This window comes from Engystomops pustulosus, unplaced genomic scaffold (assembly GCF_040894005.1).
Source record: "Engystomops pustulosus unplaced genomic scaffold, aEngPut4.maternal MAT_SCAFFOLD_100, whole genome shotgun sequence".
Taxonomy (NCBI): domain Eukaryota; kingdom Metazoa; phylum Chordata; class Amphibia; order Anura; family Leptodactylidae; genus Engystomops; species Engystomops pustulosus.
This window is the reverse complement of record NW_027284984.1, coordinates 155,388-177,672: the sequence shown is the minus strand read 5'-3', so window position 1 is coordinate 177,672 and position 22,285 is coordinate 155,388. Positions and strand designations below refer to the sequence as shown.

General features: G+C 56.5%; 2 protein-coding genes across 6 annotated transcripts in view; one reads left to right on the top strand and one right to left on the bottom strand.

The window, feature by feature from the left end:
• Positions 1 to 8,877, top strand: part of RUSC1 (RUN and SH3 domain containing 1) — a 41,036-nt gene extending 32,159 nt beyond the window's left edge. For both annotated transcript variants that reach the window (XM_072131613.1, XM_072131612.1), the window contains 8 exons: positions 4,210 to 4,272; positions 5,379 to 5,455; positions 6,209 to 6,386; positions 6,473 to 6,572; positions 6,670 to 6,716; positions 6,855 to 7,851; positions 8,101 to 8,235; positions 8,313 to 8,877. In XM_072131613.1, the coding sequence (XP_071987714.1) occupies positions 4,210 to 4,272; positions 5,379 to 5,455; positions 6,209 to 6,386; positions 6,473 to 6,572; positions 6,670 to 6,716; positions 6,855 to 7,851; positions 8,101 to 8,235; positions 8,313 to 8,481 (1,766 nt within the window). In that variant the 3' untranslated portion in view covers positions 8,482 to 8,877. The remainder of the gene's footprint in view (positions 1 to 4,209; positions 4,273 to 5,378; positions 5,456 to 6,208; positions 6,387 to 6,472; positions 6,573 to 6,669; positions 6,717 to 6,854; positions 7,852 to 8,100; positions 8,236 to 8,312) is intronic.
• Positions 8,878 to 9,768: 891 nt separating this feature from the next.
• Positions 9,769 to 22,285, bottom strand: part of ASH1L (ASH1 like histone lysine methyltransferase) — a 57,605-nt gene continuing 45,088 nt past the window's right edge. For all 4 annotated transcript variants that reach the window (XM_072131610.1, XM_072131608.1, XM_072131609.1 and 1 more), the window contains exons 8-28: positions 18,347 to 18,420; positions 18,220 to 18,265; positions 18,033 to 18,141; positions 17,740 to 17,946; positions 17,507 to 17,653; positions 17,328 to 17,436; positions 17,088 to 17,246; positions 16,926 to 17,014; positions 16,277 to 16,425; positions 16,043 to 16,195; positions 15,881 to 15,935; positions 15,648 to 15,780; positions 15,327 to 15,575; positions 12,355 to 12,441; positions 12,180 to 12,270; positions 11,967 to 12,105; positions 11,710 to 11,882; positions 11,466 to 11,632; positions 11,339 to 11,379; positions 10,989 to 11,260; positions 9,769 to 10,912 (exon numbers count right to left, since the gene is read on the bottom strand). In XM_072131610.1, the coding sequence (XP_071987711.1) occupies positions 10,821 to 10,912; positions 10,989 to 11,260; positions 11,339 to 11,379; positions 11,466 to 11,632; positions 11,710 to 11,882; positions 11,967 to 12,105; positions 12,180 to 12,270; positions 12,355 to 12,441; positions 15,327 to 15,575; positions 15,648 to 15,780; positions 15,881 to 15,935; positions 16,043 to 16,195; positions 16,277 to 16,425; positions 16,926 to 17,014; positions 17,088 to 17,246; positions 17,328 to 17,436; positions 17,507 to 17,653; positions 17,740 to 17,946; positions 18,033 to 18,141; positions 18,220 to 18,265; positions 18,347 to 18,420 (2,741 nt within the window). In that variant the 3' untranslated portion in view covers positions 9,769 to 10,820. The remainder of the gene's footprint in view (positions 10,913 to 10,988; positions 11,261 to 11,338; positions 11,380 to 11,465; positions 11,633 to 11,709; positions 11,883 to 11,966; positions 12,106 to 12,179; positions 12,271 to 12,354; positions 12,442 to 15,326; positions 15,576 to 15,647; positions 15,781 to 15,880; positions 15,936 to 16,042; positions 16,196 to 16,276; positions 16,426 to 16,925; positions 17,015 to 17,087; positions 17,247 to 17,327; positions 17,437 to 17,506; positions 17,654 to 17,739; positions 17,947 to 18,032; positions 18,142 to 18,219; positions 18,266 to 18,346; positions 18,421 to 22,285) is intronic.

The window sequence follows — 22,285 nt, the reverse complement described above, 5'->3', positions numbered from 1 at the left end:
CGCCCCTCATCACAAACCAGACCCCCCAAAACCTCAGGAGCCTCCAGCTCTGGGAGAGGGAGAGAAAGGAGAGAGAGAGAGAGAGGAAGGAGGAAGAGAGAGAGGAAGGAGAGAGAGAGAGGAAGGAGGGAGAGAGACAGAGAGAGAGAGGAAGGAGGGAGAGAGAAGAAGGAGGAAGTGAGAGAGGAAGGAGAGAGACAGAGAGAGAGAGGAAGGAGAGAGAGAGGAAGGAGAGAGAGAGGAAGGAGAGAGAGAGAAGGAGAGAGAGAAGAAGGAGGAAGAGACAGATGAAGGAGAGAGAAAGGAAGGAGAGAGAGAGAGGAAGGAGGGAGAGAGAAGAAGGAGGAAGTGAGAGAGGAAGGAGAGAGACAGAGAGAGAGAGGAAGGAGGGAAAGAGAAGGAGAGAGAGAAGGAGGAAGAGACAGATGAAGGAGAGAGAAAGGAAGGAGAGACAGAGAGAGGAAGGAGAGAGACAGAGGAAGGAGAGACAGAGAGAGAGAGGAAGGAGGGAGAGAGAAGAAGGAGGAAGTGAGAGAGGAAGGAGAGAGACAGAGAGAGAGAGGAAGGAGAGAGAGAGAGGAAGGAGGGAAAGAGAAGGAGAGAGAGAAGAAGGAGGAAGAGATAGATGAAGGAGAGAGAAAGGAAGGAGAGACAGAGAGAGAGAGAAGGAGAGAGAGAAGAAGGAGGAAGAGACAGAGGAAGGAGAGAGACAGAGGAAGGAGAGATAGAGAGAAGGAGAGAGAGAAGGAGAGAGAGAAGAAGGAGGAAGAGAGAGAGGAAGGAGAGAGACAGAGGAAGGAGAGAGAGATAGAGAAAGGAGAGAGAGAGAAAGGAGAGAGACAGAGAGGGAGAGAGGGGAAGGAGGGAGAGAGGGGAAGGAGAGAGACAGAGAGAGGAAGGAAGGGGAGAGAGAGGAGGCCCACCCCCTTGCCTCCCGGGGGGGTTGTGTATAGGAGCCTCCTCCTTGCCTCCCGGGGGGGTTGTGTATAGGAGCCTCCTCCTTGCCTCCCGGGGGGGTTGTGTATAGGAGCCTCCTCCTTGCCTCCCGGGGGGGTTGTGTATAGGAGCCTCCTCCTTGCCTCCCGGGGGGGTTGTGTATAGGATCCATTTCCTTTCCTCCCGGGGGGTCGTGTACAGGAGCCTCCTCCTTTCCTCCCGGGGGGTCGTGTACAGGAGCCTCCTCCTTTCCTCCCGGGGGGTTGTGTATAGGAGCCTCCTCCTTGCCTCCCGGGGGGTCATGTACAGGAGGCTCCTCCTTTCCTTCCTGAGGCTCGTGTACAGGAGCCTCCTCCTTGCCTCCTGGGGGGTCGTGTACAGGAGCCTCCTCCTTGCCTCCCGGGGGGTTGTGTACAGAAGCCTCCTCCTTTTCCTTCCTGAGGATCGTGTACAGGAGCCTCCTCCTTGCCTCCCGGGGGGTCGTGTACAGGAGCCTCCTCCTTTCCTTCCTGAGGGTCGTGTACAGGAGCCTCCTTTCCTTCCTGAGGCTCGTGTACAGGAGCCTTCTCCTTGCCTCCCGGGGGTTCGTGTACAGGAGCCTCCTCCTTGCCTCCCTGGGGGTCGTGTATAGGAGGCTCCTCCTTTCCTCCCAGGGGGTCGTGTACAGGAGCCTCCTCCTTGCCTCCCGGGGGGTCGTGTACAGGAGCCTCCTCTTTTCCTCCCGGGGGGTCGTGTACAGGAGCCTCCTCCTTGCCTCCCGGGGGGTCGTGTACAGGAGCCTCCTCCTTGCCTCCCTGGGGGTCGTGTACAGGAGCCTCCTCCTTTCCTTCCTGAGGGTCGTGTACAGGAGCCTTCTCCTTTCCTCCCGGGGGTTCTTGTACAGGAGCCTCCTCCCTGGGGGTCGTGTATAGGAGGCTCCTCCTTTCCTCCCGGGGGGTCGTGTACAGGAGGCTCCTGTACACGACCCCCCGGGAGGCAAGGAGGAGCCTCCTGTACACGACCCCCCGGGAGGAAAGGAGGAGCCTCCTTCCTGAGGGTCGTGTACAGGAGCCTTCTCCTTGCCTCCCGGGGGTTCGTGTACAGGAGCCTCCTCCTTGCCTCCCTGGGGGTCGTGTACAGGAGCCTCCTCCTTGCCTCCCTGGGGGTCGTGTACAGGAGCCTCCTCCTTTCCTTCCTGAGGGTCGTGTACAGGAGCCTCCTCCTTGCCTCCCGGGGGTTCGTGTACAGAAGCCTCCTCCTTGCCTCCCTGAGGGTCGTGTATAGGAGGCTCCTCCTTTCCTCCCGGGGGGTCGTGTACAGGAGGCTCCTCCTCGCCTCCCGGGGGGTCGTGTACAGGAGCCTCCTCCTTTCCTTCCTGAGGGTCGTGTACAGGAGCCTTCTCCTTGCCTCCCGGGGGTTCTTGTACAGGAGCCTCCTCCTTTCCTCCCGGGGGGTCGTGTACAGGAGCCACCTCCTTGCCTCCCGGGGGGTCGTGTACAGGAGCCTCCTCCTTGCCTCCTGGGGGGTTGTATATAGGAGCCTCCTCCTTGCCTCCCGGGGGGTCGTGTACAGGAGCCTCCTCCTTGCCTCCCGGGGGGTCGTATACAGGAGCCTCCTCCTTGCCTCCTGGGAGGTTGTATATAGGAGCCTCCTCCTTTCCTCCCGGGGGGTCGTGTACAGGAGCCTCCTCCTTGCCTCCCTGGGGGTCGTGTACAGGAGCCTCCTCCTTGCCTCCCTGGGGGTCGTATACAGGAGCCTCCTCCTTGCCTCCTGGGGGGGTTGTATATAGGAGCCTCCTCCTTGCCTCCTGGGGGGGTTGTATATAGGAGCCTCCTCCTTTCCTCCCGGGGGGTCGTGTACAGGAGCCTCCTCCTTTCCTCCCAGGGGGTCGTGTACAGGAGCCTCCTCCTTGCCTCCCTGGGGGTCGTGTACAGGAGCCTCCTCCTTTCCTCCTTGGGGGTCGTGTACAGGAGCCTCCTCCTTTCCTCCCGGGGGGTCGTGTACAGGAGCCTCCTCCTTGCCTCCTGGGGGGGTCGTGTACAGGAGCCTCCTCCTTGCCTCCCTGGGGGTCGTATACAGGAGCCTCCTCCTTGCCTCCTGGGGGGGTTGTATATAGGAGCCTCCTCCTTTCCTCCCGGGGGGTCGTGTACAGGAGCCTCCTCCTTTCCTCCCAGGGGGTCGTGTACAGGAGCCTCCTCCTTGCCTCCTGGGGGGGTTGTATATAGGAGCCTCCTCCTTTCCTCCCGGGGGGTCGTGTACAGGAGCCTCCTCCTTTCCTCCCAGGGGGTCGTGTACAGGAGCCTCCTCCTTGCCTCCCTGGGGGTCGTGTACAGGAGCCTCCTCCTTTCCTCCCGGGGGGTCGTGTACAGGAGCCTCCTCCTTTCCTCCCGGGGGGTCGTGTACAGGAGCCTCCTCCTTTCCTCCCGGGGGGTCGTGTACAGGAGCCTCCTCCTTTCCTCCCGGGGGGTCGTGTACAGGAGCCTCCTCCTTTCCTCCCGGGGGGTCGTGTACAGGAGCCTCCTCCTTTCCTCCCGGGGGGTCGTGTACAGGAGCCTCCTCCTTTCCTCCCGGGGGGTCGTGTACAGGAGCCTCCTCCTTTCCTCCCGGGGGGTCGTGTACAGGAGCCTCCTCCTTTCCTCCCGGGGGGTCGTGTACAGGAGCCTCCTCCTTTCCTCCCGGGGGGGGGCGTGTACAGGAGCCTCCTCCTTTCCTCCCGGGGGGTCGTGTACAGGAGCCTCCTCCTTTCCTCCCGGGGGGGGCGTGTACAGGAGCCTCCTCCTTTCCTCCCTGGGGGTCGTGTACAGGAGCCTCCTCCTTGCCTCCCGGGGGGTCGTATACAGGAGCCTCCTCCTTTCCTCCCGGGGGGTCGTGTACAGGAGCCTCCTCCTTGCCTCCCTGGGGGTCGTGTACAGGAGCATCCTCCTTTCCTCCCGGGGGGTCGTGTACAGGAGCCTGGTTGTCCCTCGTTGGTTATGTAGAGACCTCCTTTGTCTCTGTTGGTGTATAGGATCTGTTTATTGCCCCTGTCCTCATATACTTGTACTGACCTTCGGCCCTTTGGTTGTGATGACCCTTCATTTCCAGCAGGTAAATCACCTTCATCCCAGGTGCCGCTCAGGGCCTTGTGTCTGCCTCGCATGATGAGTGTCATGGCGGCTTCTCTGCTGTGACCTTCAGTCACCCTCCTCAGCACACGGTCACCCCCAGGACACCTCCTGTCCGTCTCATGAAGTGTGGGATGGTTTCTCACCCCGTGTCGTGCGTGTGACCCTGTGTGATTTCTGTTTCCTGCAGTTGCTGACTGTGAACTGTTGATGGCGGATGAGGCTGAAGACTATGAACAGAGGCAGAAGAAAAGTGAGTGCTGGACCTTTGTCCATGATGCAACAAAGGCTAATTTACAGGGAAATTGTACCCCCAGACTTAGATTAGAGACCCCAACAGTAATTTTAAACCTTAAGAGAACACAATCCACTTACAAAATGACCTCAGAACTTACAATCTAATGCCAGGGGCACCTACAGGAGCCTCCTCCTCCTCTTCCCCTACGGACGGTAGACGGGAGCCTCCTCCTCCTCTTCCCCTACGGACGGTAGACGGGAGCCTCCTCCTCCTCTTCCCCTACGGACGGTAGACGGGAGCCTCCTCCTCCTCTTCCCCTACGGACGGTAGACGGGAGCCTCCTCCTCCTCTTCCCCTACGGACGGTAGACGGGAGCCTCCTCCTCCTCTTCCCCTACGGACGGTAGACGGGAGCCTCCTCCTCCTCTTCCCCTACGGACGGTAGACGGGAGCCTCCTCCTCCTCTTCCCCTACGGACGGTAGACGGGAGCCTCCTCCTCCTCTTCCCCTACGGACGGTAGACGGGAGCCTCCTCCTCCTCTTCCCCTACGGACGGTAGACGGGAGCCTCCTCCTCCTCTTCCCCTACGGACGGTAGACGGGAGCCTCCTCCTCCTCTTCCCCTACGGACGGTAGACGGGAGCCTCCTCCTCCTCTTCCCCTACGGACGGTAGACGGGAGCCTCCTCCTCCTCTTCCCCTACGGACGGTAGACGGGAGCCTCCTCCTCCTCTTCCCCTACGGACGGTAGACGGGAGCCTCCTCCTCCTCTTCCCCTACGGACGGTAGACGGGAGCCTCCTCCTCCTCTTCCCCTACGGACGGTAGACGGGAGCCTCCTCCTCCTCTTCCCCTACGGACGGTAGACGGGAGCCTCCTCCTCCTCTTCCCCTACGGACGGTAGACGGGAGCCTCCTCCTCCTCTTCCCCTACGGACGGTAGACGGGAGCCTCCTCCTCCTCTTCCCCTACGGACGGTAGACGGGAGCCTCCTCCTCCTCTTCCCCTACGGACGGTAGACGGGAGCCTCCTCCTCCTCTTCCCCTACGGACGGTAGACGGGAGCCTCCTCCTCCCTCCTAGCAGGGACTTTCTGGCCCTCGCCTCTTACCGTCTTGTGCTTCTAGGTCTCCTCATTGCCGTCGGCTCTTCTGTGGAGAAGATCATCTCTCACTTCAACACAAGCAGGAACCAAGTGCAGAAGGTGAGAGGTCCTCCCTGAGGATTGTCCCAGAGGACAGAGCTTCATCCTGGAGCAACCATTGCCACAGGATAAGGGGTTAACAATCTCTCCTAATTAGTGTTATCCATGTGGAAGTATTAGTATCACCTGGGTTTTTCCTTTCCTGGGATTGTGACAAGATTCCGTAAGGATGGGGAGATGCAGATACTTTATGCTTTCCATAGATGAACCCGATCTTTTCTTCTCCTGGTGGAACATGTTATTTGTGAAGTTGCTGGTGATTGGTACCAGGTGAGGTTCTGAAGTTTCTGGATTTCCAGACATGTTCTGCGATGTTCAGCGACACCTATGTAATTGCTGCTATTGTCCCATATCACATGGTTGGGGGGACTCATGGTCCGGTGTTGTGGAAATCGGGTGCCTTCATGCATAATCTTCATCCTTATCGCTGAGGCACCAGTTCCTGATTGGGGGGGGGGTGGGGGGAGTCAGAATTTAGACTAAAATCCGACCGGAAAATCTACGAGTTGAAGAAATGAGTAAATTGTGAGCTGGTCCCAGTCCTGTCCAGGATCTTTGTGATAATTTGCGCCTGATACTGCAGTGCACTCCAGGTCAGCACAAGGTTAGGGAAGTGCTTTGGCTGCGGACGTTACCACATGGCATAAGACTCGGATGGCGGACAGGTGCAGGGTGGTGTACCAAGCAAGTTGGATGTTAGTGGTTTCACTGCGGTATTACCGAGATCCAGACTTTTCACAATTTCTTTTGTAGGCACAACTTGGGGATAGCAGACTGAGCCCAGTATTGGGCTACCTGGTCCTGAATCACTTGTGCCCTTCCCTGTACTCTCTCCTTGCCAATGGCCTAAAGCCCTATCAGAAAGATGTGATTGTGGGTCGGAGGAGGCTGAGCCCATGGAGTCTGGTGGAAGCTTCCATGAAGTTCCATGGTAAGTTGGGGATTCTCTTCTGGTGGGTTCATGGTGGTCCTGACTATATAATAATCCAGTATATTATCTCTTCATTTTCTGCTCAGGCCTAGAGAACATGCAGCTACTATTTAGTAAAGTCAATCGCCTAACACAACTACGAGACTCTCAGAGGAAATTCAATGCCTTCATCTTCGGTCTCTTAAAGTGAGTACACAGTAAGGGGGGTCCCTGGCGAGATACCAGCTGTGCTGGTCATGATCATTGGCTGCATCTAAGGTCACGTCTCCTCCTCTTTTTCTAGCATGAAGCAGCTGGATGTTTGGGTTCTGCATCTTCATCAGATTTACAGTAAGTGGCCCTGCTCATCTCTATGTGGCTCTGCTGCCATGACTGTATTGGAGGACCCTGACTTGTGGGCCCTGTAGGGCAGCAGCATACACTACAGAGGCACTTAGCCCCATCTTCTCTTGTATTTCCCGCTTACAGATCAGCTTTCCATCTTTTACCTTCCATCGGGGTTCCTGCCATTGGCAGCAACGTTGCAGCCTGAGCTGCGGGATGAATTGCTCCTGAGTTTACAGCCCCTGTCTGCGCTCACCTTTCACACCGACCTTCTGTTTGAACATCATCATCTTTCACTACAAGATCTGCCGACTCCTCAGAGAGTGCACAGTCCTGCACATGTGGCCGAGCATTGGGCAGTGCCTTCCCTACAGACCATACTGGACTTAGGGGGCTGGATCACACACAACCTTACATGGAATACAGAGAACAAGGCCCAATCTCCTATTAAAGGAAAATCGATGGATAGTCCTGGAGACAAATGCTTTCGAGATGGGTCACAGCCAGACCTGCAGACTTCCCCTGGAGACATGTCTGACCATTCTGTACACGTTTCTTCTGAGACCACAGAAAGCATTGCAGCTTGTGACACAAAAACCTCCTCTGATCAAATTCCTAGCAGAGAAGTCACTAGCACCTGGTGGAATCATCTGAGCCAAGCCTCCCGTATCTACATTCCTACAAGCAAGGAATCGGTTACGTTTTCTACTCTTAAGAAACTGACAAGCTGGGGTTCTACAGATAGGGAACTGAGCCAAAAAGCATCAGCCTCAAAAGCCACAGATTGTCCACAGCAAAGACTTAGAGATACGATAACCAACACAGGAGCTGCCCAGAATACGGCCTATGAGAACGAGCAACCACCGGTGGACACAGAGGAAGATAATCCGGGAGTGGACAATGCAGCGCTATCCTCCGCAGCCTCAGATGGGACATCCTATGGTCCGGGAGTGGACAATGCAGCGCTATCCTCCGCAGCCTCAGATGGGACATCCTATGGTGACGGACCAGAGCAGATAGAGACTCCCATCACCAAAGCACAACCTCCAAACAACCACGAGAAGGCCACCTGGCTCGGACAACTCTTTGGAGCAGGTTCCACTCATGGTCCAGAAATGGAAGCAAGAAATTCAAAATCCAGGTAGGGGGAAGAGAATGGAGGTCGATGCTACATTAGAAGGTCGTCCCTCAAGAGGGAACAGCTTTCTATTCTGGTCGTGGTGGTTGGCTGGTTTACAAAATATTGATACTTTTTACTGTGATGAGTAACAATATTGTATCCCCTGTGAGGGCTGGGTCTCCGACCACCTCTTCACCAGGGGTGAGCTATCGTTTGCTTTGCTCAGTCCATTATTTCCTCAAGTATGATGCAGATTTTTCCATCCTACAGACGTCCCTCCAGTTGGCTTCCCCCAAATGTCAGTGTCTGGAACCTGATTAGGAAGCAGGAAACTGCGATGAGACCAGAAATCCTGGAACACAAGGAAGTAGAATCGAGGCAGAGGCAGCAGATCAGACCCCAGAGGTATGTCTCACGTCTCGGGAGGGGAAGGGGGGGGATGTGGATGGTAAATAACCACACGGGGGTTTTGTCTTTCACAGGTCTCTTCGTGCTATCTGCGATCACTCCGCTTCAGGCGAGGCACAGCTAAGCTTTAAGAAGGGCGATGTTCTGCAGCTCCTGGGTACAGTGGACGAGGACTGGATTCAGTGTCGTCGGGGGAATGATGCTGGTTTGGTACCAGTCGGATATACATCGTTGATTCTATGACTTCGGCCACTTCCATGTACAAGTGTCTGATATCTTCTTGGCATCTTGTTGTCCTCTTGTCGGGAGGTGATTTCCAGTGACTGGTGGCGGGGCCGCTGATGACACGTGTCATTGTGTGTTTTGGACGCGGCGCTCCGTTCTGAAGACTGGATGAACGCCGCCCTAGAGTGTGACTGGGAGAGATGTACTATACATATAGATTATATATCCTAGAGACTGTCATATATATGCTATCACGTCGTGGAGATGCTGGGCGTGGCCCCTGTCATAGTGTTATCTGTATTAGTGAACTGCCTGTAATACGGAGCGTGGCTCGGATGCCGCCATCAAGTCAGTAACCGCTGTCAACCGGAGATTCACAAAAATAAAGAATGAGCTATGGATTTCCCACTCGTACATTACTACGTGATATCACTCTAGTCACCTCCAGAGCAGCACACACCAGATCATGTCTATTCCCATGCAGACAGCTGAGGAGATGGGTGAGAACTCATAACGATTGAGTAGAACCAATGAAATTGATACACCCGTAATCTTATTTAAATAATGCAAGACACAGATGCTGGTCACCCTCGGCCCACCCCTGGCACTTGTATTGCATCTCCTCACCAGTGATCAGTGCTTAGTATAGTAAACCAGTCCGTATAAACGCAATGACAATGCATAACCATGTCCTAATCGGTGACTCCCTCCTTAGAGGACAGGCGGGCCCGTACCGTGCTCTCAATCTGAGCTGATAAAGTAATCCAGGGCATCAGGGGGGCTCCTGTGCTGCTCTGGCTGATGCACATAGCCATGCCTGGTCTTGCTGGGTAAATTTAATAACTGCACAGAGCGATAAACAACGGAGTGAAACAGCTTTTATGCAGATCCTCAGCCTCTCCATATCCAAAATGTAAGACACACAGCACAAAAAAATGGTTTAAAAACCCCACAAAACCTCTGAGATTCTGATCCATGGAATAAGGAAGATTTCGGCCTAGTAGCGCTATGTCTCGAGCTTATGGTCTGGGCTCAGCCATGTGTAGAGAGCAAGATGGAGTCAATCCTGCATCGGAAAAGCTTCCTCACTAAAGGGAGCGGTGACCATGGGATGGACTTGTGTCCAGGAGCCGGGGTAACAGCAGGAGGCGCTCTACTTTCCTGCAGCAGTCACTATGGGGGTGTGTGTGGGGAGGGGGGGGGGTTGAATAATCTTTATCACCACCTCTGTGCCCTTAGGGTATACACTTCATGCCCCACGATGTGGAGGAAAACACAAGAATAAAGACGAGTGAGAAGTAGCAGAACGAGGGATTGGTTTGCATTTAATACTAGACTCTCAGGGACTGAGACGACTGCAGGTTACATCCATTGCTAGAATCGGTAATACATTGTGTACAGAGATAACATCCAAACAATCCACTATGTTCTTATACGTCTCCTTGTAAAAATGAAACAAATTAGCAGCAAATTACAGAGCCCGTTGCGAGCCTGCGCAGGTGGAGCGGCCTGGCTGGCGCCTGGGTGTAGTGCTTCTAAAAACCATCGAGAATTATTAGAAAACAACCAGAAGTGACGTCTACACGAGTAGGAAAAGAAGCGAACACAAGCAACGCACACACAAAATCCAGCGCGCTCTTCTCCGGCCGGCCTGTGATTGTCGCCCTCGTCTGCTGCTGGGAGCCGCCCGCGCTGACATAAGAAAATATGCAAAACACATCTCTGGCCTTTTTTCTTTTTTAATAAAATATTATTTTTACTGAAATGATTTTGTGTGCCCCGGCCGGGCGCGGCTACGCATCGTATTGCTTTACACCCATGGAACTTGGCACCTTATTATTCACACAACGTCTCCTTCATTCTTTGTAAGGAAACGATTGTTAAGCTTTGCTTTATTTACAACCCCCGGCCCCGGGAGGTTAGTGTGGGAGTGCACGGCTCCTGTCCCGCTGGGTAAAGTGCCTCTTGACCATGGCTGCAGCTTGGAGGACGTGTGGGTAAAGTGCCTGTTGTCTCCCGCCTCTTGCAGTACCGGATGGTAACCAGAGGAGGGCGCGGTGTCATAGATTCAGCCCACGTCCTGCCCAAGGGTCAAGTCATCAGCCAACCGTTTATGTAAACACGCAAACAGAAGCCGCCATAGGTCTGCTGCTCTCCATACATTACATTCAATGCTCTGCGGGAGGACTCCAGGGCAAAGCAGAGGATGATGGGTATTTAGTGTAATGGGGCCTCTGCTGTAATGAGACAAGGAAGGTAGCAGAGCAGTCCCTGGAGAGAAACCATCAGTGACATCAGTCTGCACACGGGGAGATCGGTAGGGTCCGCTGCCTCCATCTCCCCAGCACAGTCTCAGGTCACTTTCTGAAGATGCACTCGGGGAGGTTAAGAGTTCGGCGCCTCAGCTTCCGACATGGACCTTCCTCCAGGAGATAAGTAACATCGATGGCTGAAGAGGACAGAGAGCAGATATCAGAAGTGCACCCCACTACGTGATGGGAGGTGAAGGGGGCAGATGCACTCACCATTCTTTCCTGGCAGCTTCTCCAGGAGTTGGAGAAGTATACGGTTGAGCTTGTCTCTCTTGGCTTGCCGATGTTCTTGAGGGGAGCAGAGGCGCAGCGGGCGGTCACTGGCCTCTACTGTGCTGCTCTCAATCACTTCAGCCTGGGTGGGGGGTAGTATCTCTGGTGCAGGGGTCTCATTGCTCACCATGAGGTCCTCCATGGCGGGCATGGGCTCCTCTGTGTGTAGATCTCCGCCTGATGATTTGGGTCGCTCAGACTTCCACGATGATCTGTGAGGAGAGCAGTGAATTATGAGAAGTCGTCCTGGTCTTACCCCATGAAGTCTGCAGCATGTACCACGCTCTCACCTGCCCCCATTACGCTTGTAGTTATCTGGCACATAATGAGGCTGAAAATAAGAAGGGAAACGCATCAGTCACATGTGGAGTCTCAGCACTGGGGACTAGGGCGCTCGCAGGACTGGGGAACACTCACTGAGAAATCCCTTTTTGGCGTCAGCTTCTTGGGGAAGTGATCGAAGGCGTAAGTCTTGGTGCAGACAGGGAAACGATTGCGATGGATTTTGTAGAACAAGTGAGCAGATTTATCCAGCCGATAGTCACAGATGTAAACATCCTGCTCCTTGACTCCTTTTGGGCGTCCTGTAATAAAGACAAGGGGCAGGTAATGACTAGTGGGTGTTGCGATGGGGGCGCTCTGGGCTCAGCCCCTTCCTTACCTTTACAGTATGTATACAAGTCAAGCACAGCGCATGTGCCCACCACAGCCTCCAGAGGGATAATCTCGTACAGGGGCACACGGAAAAGCTCATTGTGGTAGAACTTGCGGGACGGAGAGTGATGGGTTTCATGTGGTCGAAAGTAATGGTGACCAAAGGCAAAGCGCTCGCCCCTGTGGAGAGAAGAGACGTCAGTCATAGAGGATGCAGCGCAGGCTCGGGCACAGCACAGCGCAGGCTCAGGCACAAGGCCGTACTTCTCATTCTTCCACAGCTTCTCTATCCGGAAGATATCCAGCTTGTCCCGGTTAATGTGTGACAGCAGGCGGTAGGACTGTCTGACGGGCTGTCCATCTGGGGTACGACGACTGTCTCGCATGAGATAGACGCAGTCACCTGACAGACAGAGGCTCATTAGCGGACTGCACACACTTGTACCTCTATGGTTACTCCTCTCTTATGTCTGGTACCTTGTCGCAGGAGGAGTTCATCTCGCAGGAGGCAGATGAAGTAGATGAATCCTGGCTGAGCATAGTGGGGGCAAGGGATCATGGGAACTTCCTGCAATTAAACATCACAAAATTAGAGAGAGGATATGGGTTACCCACAACAGCAGAAAAACACAGTGTAAAGGTCGTCACTCACCCGATCCACGGGACGGGGGTCACAATGCTCGCACAGGTAGTGCTCCACATCAGAAGTCACCCCCATGCAGTCACAATGCTGCCACACCTGCCGGACAGAAACCATCACTAGGGGCAAGGGAGATCCACACAAGAGACCTGTGCTGCCCCTCCAACCAACGAGAGGTCTGTGCTGCTCCAGTCATCTGTACCCCCCAACCAACGAGACCTGTGCTGCTCCCGTCATCTGTACCCCCAACCAACGAGACCTGTGCTGCTCCAGTCATCTGTACCCCCAACCAACGAGAGACCTGTGCTGCTCCCGTCATCTGTACCCCCCAACCAACGAGAGATCTGTGCTGCTCCAGTCATCTGTACCCCCCAACCAACGAGAGATCTGTGCTGCTCCAGTCATCTGTACCCCCAACCAACGAGAGATCTGTGCTGCTCCAGTCATCTGTACCCCCAACCAACGAGAGACCTGTGCTGCTCCAGTCATCTGTACCCCCAACCAACGAGACCTGTGCTGCCCCAGTCATCTGTACCCCCAACCAACGAGAGACCTGTGCTGCTCCAGTCATCTGTACCCCCAACCAACGAGACCTGTGCTGCTCCCGTCATCTGTACCCCCAACCAACGAGAGACCTGTGCTGCTCCAGTCATCTGTACCCCCAACCAACGAGACCTGTGCTGCTCCCGTCATCTGTACCCCCAACCAACGAGACCTGTGCTGCCCCAGTCATCTGTACCCCCAACCAACGAGACCTGTGCTGCTCCAGTCATCTGTACCCCCAACCAACGAGAGACCTGTGCTGCTCCAGTCATCTGTACCCCCAACCAACGAGACCTGTGCTGCCCCAGTCATCTGTACCCCCCAACCAACGAGACCTGTGCTGCTCCAGTCATCTGTACCCCCCAACCAACGAGAGATCTGTGCTGCTCCCGTCATCTGTACTCCCAACCAACGAGACCTGTGCTGCTCCAGTCATCTGTACCCCCCAACCAACGAGACCTGTGCTGCTCCAGTCATCTGTACCCCCAACCATCGAGAGGTCTGTGCTGCTCCAGTCATCTGTACCCCCCAACCAACGAGAGACCTGTGCTGCTCCAGTCATCTGTACCCCCCAACCAACGAGACCTGTGCTGCCCCAGTCATCTGTACCCCCCAACCAACGAGAGACCTGTGCTGCTCCAGTCATCTGTACCCCCAACCAACGAGAGATCTGTGCTGCTCCAGTCATCTGTACCCCCCAACCAACGAGACCTGTGCTGCTCCAGTCATCTGTACCCCCCAACCAACGAGAGACCTGTGCTGCTCCAGTCATCTGTACCCCCAACCAACGAGAGATCTGTGCTGCTCCAGTCATCTGTACCCCCCAACCAACGAGACCTGTGCTGCTCCAGTCATCTGTACCCCCAACCAACGAGAGGTCTGTGCTGCTCCAGTCATCTGTACCCCCCAACCAACGAGAGATCTGTGCTGCTCCCGTCATCTGTACCCCCAACCAACGAGAGACCTGTGCTGCTCCAGTCATCTGTACCCCCAACCAACGAGAGATCTGTGCTGCTCCAGTCATCTGTACCCCCAACCAACGAGACCTGTGCTGCTCCCGTCATCTGTACCCCCCAACCAACGAGAGACCTGTGCTGCTCCAGTCATCTGTACCCCCAACCAACGAGAGATCTGTGCTGCTCCAGTCATCTGTACCCCCCAACCAACGAGACCTGTGCTGCCCCAGTCATCTGTACCCCCCAACCAACGAGAGATCTGTGCTGCTCCAGTCATCTGTACCCCCAACCAACGAGACCTGTGCTGCTCCCGTCATCTGTACCCCCAACCAACGAGAGACCTGTGCTGCTCCAGTCATCTGTACTCCCGACCAACGAGAGACCTGTGCTGCCCCAGTCATCTGTACCCCCCAACCAACGAGACCCGTGCTGCTCCCGTCATCTGTACTCCCCAACCAACGAGAGATCTGTGCTGCTCCAGTCATCTGTACCCCCCAACCAACGAGAGACCTGTGCTGCTCCAGTCATCTGTACTCCCGACCAACGAGAGACCTGTGCTGCTCCCGTCATCTGTACCCCCCAACCAACGAGAGACCTGTGCTGCCCCAGTCATCTGTACCCCCCAACCAACGAGAGACCTGTGCTGCCCCAGTCATCTGTACCCCCCAACCAACGAGAGATCTGTGCTGCCCCAGTCATCTGTACCCCCCAACCAACGAGATCTGTGCTGCCCCAGTCATCTGTACCCCCCAACCAACGAGATCTGTGCTGCTCCAGTCATCTGTACCCCCCAACCAACGAGAGACCTGTGCTGCTCCAGTCATCTGTACCCCCCAACCAACGAGAGACCTGTGCTGCTCCAGTCATCTGTACCCCCCGACCAACGAGAGACCTGTGCTGCTCCAGTCATCTGTACCCCCCAACCAACGAGAGACCTGTGCTGCTCCAGTCATCTGTACCCCCAACCAACGAGAGACCTGTGCTGCCCCAGTCATCTGTACCCCCAACCAACGAGAGACCTGTGCTGCTCCCGTCATCTGTACCCCCAACCAACGAGACCTGTGCTGCCCCAGTCATCTGTACCCCCAACCAATGAGACCTGTGCTGCTCCCGTCATCTGTACCCCCAACCAACGAGACCTGTGCTGCTCCAGTCATCTGTACCCCCAACCAACGAGACCTGTGCTGCTCCAGTCATCTGTACCCCCAACCAACGAGACCTGTGCTGCTCCCGTCATCTGTACCCCCAACCAACGAGACCTGTGCTGCTCCCGTCATCTGTACCCCCAACCAACGAGACCTGTGCTGCTCCCGTCATCTGTACCCCCCAACCAACGAGACCTGTGCTGCTCCAGTCATCTGTACCCCCCAACCAACGAGAGACCTGTGCTGCTCCCGTCATCTGTACTCCTGTTTCGTCCCCATACGTCCGCCCTCAGCCTCCTATGTCATCCTCATATGCGCGCTCCGGCCCTTGTAAACTCACCATACACTTCTCACACTGAATCATCAGGCCTTCATCTTTGTAGAGGCCACAGATACAGCGGATGATGTCGTCATCCTTCTCATGGCCTCCATCTTTGTCGTACATGGAGGCCTCGCTGCTGTCTGCTTCACTCGCAGTCTCCCCCATGATCTCATCGATCTGTGCGGCAGACTCATGACGAGCGCTGTAATAAGCCTTCCGGAGGCGACAGACATCTCTACCAATCGCTGACTTCCTTCCATGATATTTCTAAAAAGCAAAAGAAAGATGTAATTGTCTGGAGTTCTGCCAGTTAAGGCGGAGAGTGGTGCAGCCACTTACCTCAGCGTTACGGAAGACTTTCAGCATGTCTGTGTCAAAGGCTTCCACTCTCTTGTAGTATCCACTCAGAATCTGCTTATCAATCGTCAGCAAATCTAAAGGGTCACCAACCTTCTCGTAATAGTACGGGTTCCTGAAATGGAGAGAGTGAGCGCTGTAAGACTGCCCTGTGACACCCCGCCAACATGAGTATCCCACCATCTGTGCAGGTAACATTGTCCTCTGGCTCTTACTTTTTCTTGGGCGGCAGACTGAGCAGTGGAGCGGCGATGCTTCGGCTCATAGAATCTGTGTGAGGAGTATGAAGAGGGGTGATCAGTGGCTGTATGTACAGCGTGGGTGATCTATGTATAACGTGCATGTACACATGTTCTGTGTGTAGTGATAATATCCACCTTTCGCGTAGATAATCCCATCACATATCTCCTTAAATATCTGGGCCAGCCGGGCGGCCCGGGCCACCTCGATATTCTCCTCAGCAGCCGCTAACCTCCGGGTGCGCACTGAGCGGGATGTTTGTAGAGCAGCGAACTGGGTCATAAAGACGTCTGCAAAACAAGAGGTAAGAACAGGGACTACAGGACATGGACTGAAGGCAGGACCAGGCCGTACATTGTCTCCAGCCTCACCAGACTTAATGTTCCCATCATCCCGGCACACGCTGCTCCAGCGGCTGTACAGCGACGATGCACTCAGGTCATCCTTCACCTCCTCGTGTCTCCGCCGTGTCTTCTCCCAGTTCCTCACCAAAAAAACATGATGCTTCAACACAAAATTCCTGAAAATAGAAACAGACATGACACCGTGACATTAGGGGGGAATCCAACCAGTTATGATAGACAGAGAGCTGGGACGCGTCCTGATAATAGGAGGGAGCAGGGAGGTCACAGTGATGATAGGGGGAGAGCAGGGAGGTCACCGCGATGATAGGGGGAGAGCAGGGAGGTCACCGCGATGATAGGGGGGAGCAGGGAGGTCACCGTGATGACAGGGGGGAGCAGGGAGGTCACCGCGATGATAGGGGGAGAGCCGGGAAGTTGACACGATGAAGGGGGGAGATGTGGAGTGGCGCCATGATGACAGGGGGAGAGCAGTGACATTGCTATGATGACAGGGGGAGGGCTAAGAAGTAAACACTATGAAAGGGGAGAGATGGAGCATTGCCATGATGACAGGGGGAAAACCGGGGTGTCAACATGCTGATAGGGGGAGAGCTGGGACACTGCCCTGATATGGCGAGGGAGGGAACGTTGGAGGTGGAAGAGTTGGCTTCCTCACCTTTCTCGGTTGGACATGGGCTTCATGTGGAGCTGTGGGCTGAGACGGTTACTGACATTGTCACTGCGGTCCTCACTCAGGTGACCCCTCTGCAGAAAAGAAATGGTGTCATTGTGCGTATCCTCCAGACCCCCCCATGGAGACTGTGCGCCACACACTCACCCTCTTCTTCAGCCGATGCTTAGATTTCCTTTTTTCCTTGGATCGCCCGGGTCTCCGATGAGAAGACAAGTGTCCAGCTTTATTGGTCACTCCGTTCATCCTCTGACTCTTCCCACCAATGATCCCACGACACTGCTCAAAACCACACTTACAGAGTTGCTGCACAAAATAAACAAAAAGATAAAATCCTCCATGTGTTCTGCAATACTGACCCCAGGAGCTCTCACTCTAATCGCTCACCTGCTTCTCCATGTTGAAGGAGTGGAAGTTGTAGTCGTAGGTTAGTTCGGTCCCGGCAGGCATGTCCTTCAGGGCATATAGTCCTATCCGGTAGACGCCATTCACAGACCTGCCGATGAATAATGTGTTATTTCCTGCACACGGCCTACACGCCGGGCAGGAGCACCTACCACACTCACCACTTCTGCATCTCACAGTTGGGGTCACAGCTGTGGTTGATGAAGCGCGCCTCGTTCCCCATGCGGTAACTGTCAATGACCATACCGCTGTCCAGACTGAGGCAGTAATGGTCGCTGTGGTTATGATACTGCTCAATCATCCGGTTCCTTAGAATGAGTTCAATTATAGGGTTACCACTACTCCCATCATTTACCCATAATGCAAAGAGCTTGTTCCTGAGGAGTCGGCATACCTGAACTCCTGCTCGCTCACCACCTCGCCCAGGTACTCGATGATGAACTGTGAGGACTTTAGCGGCTCCTTGGTGCGGATGCCCCATCCCTTGCCCTCGGCCCGGAAGCGCTCCAGGCACTGCACCCACTCGTGTCTCTGGATTCTCTGGTTGCTGCACTGCTCTCCACATGGACACGTGTTGGGAGAACACTCTGCAAAGATCATCCTATGAGGGAAGCAGAGGATGACATGTAATTAGCGGCCCTGGTGAGGCTGATGACACCCAGAGCCCAGGTCATGACGGGCACCCACCGGTTCAGACAGTCCTCGGCACAGCCCTTCTCCAGGGTGATTCCCGGCTTCTTACAGTTACAGGTGGTGGCCTCGTATCCAGACAGCGGCTTCACATCCACGTAGACGTCTACCAGGAAACAAATCATCAGATTATCATCACACAGGAATCCTAAAGACTGGAGGAGGGAGGGGGCGTCACACTTACTGGAGCGGATTTTCTTGTACAGCGGGACGTCTGGCTTTTTGTACAACTACAAGATAGAACATGGGAGATGTGAGAAGAGGGACATCCCCATCGGGGTCTGTGGACAGTCCCCTCACCCTGTACCTACCTGATTATGCTTCCACTGCCACAGGATGTCGTACGGCAGCTGGAAGTCATTGCGCTTGTGCCGCAGATACTTTCCTGAAACACACAAGATAAATCCATCATATCCAAGTGCTCCCCCAGCACCCCCTGAGAAGCTGGGGACCCCCGTGATCAGTGTCATCATGGCCTGTGCATGTGGGAGGAGGAAACATTTCGCTTCCCAGTGACCTCTACTTTGCCCTCAGTCGAGACGTCTCAGCTCAAGGCAGGTTCCAGGAAAACCTCAATCTGCTGGGAATCGACATTTTCTACGATGACTTCACAGAGTGAGACAATGGGCTCATTCACCAGCGGTGGCGGCAGGCCAGGGGAGCGCACAGCGAGGCGCTGCGAGAGTAACAGAGCCACGAGCAGGAAGGCCGAGCAATGCACCACACATCCCCACCCCCGGAGCCAGGGGAGCGCACAGCGAGGCGCTGCGAGAGTAACAGAGCCACGAGCAGGAAGGCCGAGCAATGCACCACAGATCACCACCCCGGAGCCAGGGGAGCGCACAGCGAGGCACTGCGAGAGTAACAGAGCCACGAGCAGGAAGGCCGAGCAATGCACCACAGATCACCACCCCCGGAGCCAGGGGAGCGCACAGCGAGGCGCTGCGAGAGTAACAGAGCCACGAGCAGGAAGACCGAGCAATGCACCACAGATCACCACCCCGGAGCCAGGGGAGCACACAGCGAGGTGCTGCGAGAGTAACAGAGCCACGAGCAGGAAGTCCGAGCAATGCACCACAGATCACCACCCCGGAGCCAGGGGAGCGCACAGCGAGGCACTGCGAGAGTAACAGAGCCACGAGCAGGAAGGCCGAGCAATGCACCACACATCACCACCCCCGGAGCCAGGGGAGCGCACAGCGAGGAGCTGCGAGAGTAACAGAGCCACGAGCAGGAAGGCCGAGCAATGCACCACACATCACCACCCCGGAGCCAGGGGAGCGCACAGCGAGGCGCTGCGAGAGTAACAGAGCCACGAGCAGGAAGGCCGAGCAATGCACCACAGATCACCACCCCGGAGCCAGGGGAGCGCACAGCGAGGCACTGCGAGAGTAACAGACCCATGAGCAGGAAGGCAGAGCAATGCACCACAGATCACCACCCCGGAGCCAGGGGAGCGCACAGCGAGGCACTGCGAGAGTAACAGAGCCACGAGCAGGAAGACCGAGCAATGCACCACAGATCACCACCCCCGGAGCCAGGGGAGCGCACAGCGAGGTGCTGCGAGAGTAACAGAGCCACGAGCAGGAAGACCGAGCAATGCACCACACATCACCACCCCGGAGCCAGGGGAGCACAGCGAGGCGCTGCGAGAGTAACAGAGCCACGAGCAGGAAGACCGAGCAATGCACCACAGATCACCACCCCCGGAGCCAGGGGAGCACAACGAGGCGCTGCGAGAGTAACAGACCCATGAGCAGGAAGACCGAGCAATGCACCACACATCACCACCCCCGGAGCCAGGGGAGCGCACAGCGAGGCGCTGCAAGAGTAACAGAGCCACGAGCAGGAAGACCGAGCAATGCACCACACATCCCCACCCCCGGAGCCAGGGGAGCGCACAGCGAGGCGCTGCAAGAGTAACAGAGCCACGAGCAGGAAGACCGAGCAATGCACCACACATCCCCACCCCCGGAGCCAGGGGAGCGCACAGCGAGGCGCTGCGAGAGTAACAGAGCCACGAGCAGGAAGGCCGAGCAATGCACCACAGATCACCACCCCGGAGCCAGGGGAGCGCACAGCGAGGTGCTGCGAGAGTAACAGAGCCACGAGCAGGAAGACCGAGCAATGCACCACAGATCACCACCCCCGGAGCCAGGGGAGCGCACAGCGAGGCGCTGCGAGAGTAACAGAGCCACGAGCAGGAAGACCGAGCAATGCACCACACATCACCACCCCCGGAGCCAGGGGAGCACAACGAGGCGCTGCGAGAGTAACAGACCCATGAGCAGGAAGACCGAGCAATGCACCACACATCACCACCCCCGGAGCCAGGGGAGCGCACAGCGAGGCGCTGCAAGAGTAACAGAGCCACGAGCAGGAAGACCGAGCAATGCACCACACATCACCACCCCGGAGCCAGGGGAGCGCACAGCGAGGCGCTGCGAGAGTAACAGAGCCACGAGCAGGAAGACCGAGCAATGCACCACACATCACCACCCCCGGAGCCAGGGGAGCACAGCGAGGCGCTGCGAGAGTAACAGAGCCACGAGCAGGAAGGCCGAGCAATGCACCACAGATCACCACCCCGGAGCCAGGGGAGCGCACAGCGAGGCGCTGCGAGAGTAACAGAGCCACGAGCAGGAAGGCCGAGCAATGCACCACAGATCACCACCCCGGAGCCAGGGGAGCGCACAGCGAGGCGCTGCAAGAGTAACAGGGCCACGAGCAGGAAGGCCGAGCAATGCACCAAATATCACCACCCCGGAGCCAGGGGAGCGCACAGCGAGGCGCTGCGAGAGTAACAGAGCCACGAGCAGGAAGACCGAGCAATGCACCACAGATCACCACCCCGGAGCCAGGGGAGCGCACAGCGAGGCACTGCGAGAGTAACAGAGCCACGAGCAGGAAGGCCGAGCAATGCACCACACATCACCACCCCGGAGCCAGGGGAGCGCACAGTGAGGCGCTGCGAGAGTAACAGAGCCACGAGCAGGAAGGCCGAGCAATGCACCACAGATCACCACCCCGGAGCCAGGGGAGCGCACAGCGAGGCGCTGCGAGAGTAACAGAGCCACGAGCAGGAAGACCGAGCAATGCACCACAGATCACCACCCCCGGAGCCAGGGGAGCACACAGCGAGGCGCTGCGAGAGTAACAGAGCCACGAGCAGGAAGGCCGAGCAATGCACCACACATCACCACCCCGGAGCCAGGGGAGCGCACAGCGAGGCGCTGCGAGAGTAACAGAGCCACGAGCAGGAAGGCCGAGCAATGCACCACACATCACTACCCCCGGAGCCAGGGGAGCGCACAGCGAGGCGCTTCGAGAGTAACAGAGCCACGAGCAGGAAGACCGAGCAATGCACCACAGATCACCACCCCGGAGCCAGGGGAGCGCACAGCGAGGCGCTGCGAGAGTAACAGAGCCACGAGCAGGAAGACCGAGCAATGCACCACACATCACCACCCCCGGAGCCAGGGGAGCACAGCGAGGCGCTGCGAGAGTAACAGAGCCACGAGCAGGAAGACCGAGCAATGCACCACAGATCACCACCCCGGAGCCAGGGGAGCGCACAGCGAGGCGCTGCGAGAGTAACAGAGCCACGAGCAGGAAGACCGAGCAATGCACCACACATCACCACCCCCGGAGCCAGGGGAGCACAGCGAGGCGCTGCGAGAGTAACAGAGCCACGAGCAGGAAGACCGAGCAATGCACCACAGATCACCACCCCGGAGCCAGGGGAGCGCACAGCGAGGCGCTGCGAGAGTAACAGAGCCACGAGCAGGAAGACCGAGCAATGCACCACAGATCACCACCCCGGAGCCAGGGGAGCGCACAGCGAGGCGCTGCGAGAGTAACAGAGCCACGAGCAGGAAGACCGAGCAATGCACCACACATCACCACCCCCGGAGCCAGGGGAGCACAGCGAGGCGCTGCGAGAGTAACAGAGCCACGAGCAGGAAGACCGAGCAATGCACCACAGATCACCACCCCGGAGCCAGGGGAGCGCACAGCGAGGCGCTGCGAGAGTAACAGAGCCACGAGCAGGAAGACCGAGCAATGCACCACAGATCACCACCCCGGAGCCAGGGGAGCGCACAGCGAGGCGCTGCGAGAGTAACAGAGCCACGAGCAGGAAGACCGAGCAATGCACCACACATCACCACCCCCGGAGCCAGGGGAGCACAGCGAGGCGCTGCGAGAGTAACAGAGCCACGAGCAGGAAGACCGAGCAATGCACCACACAT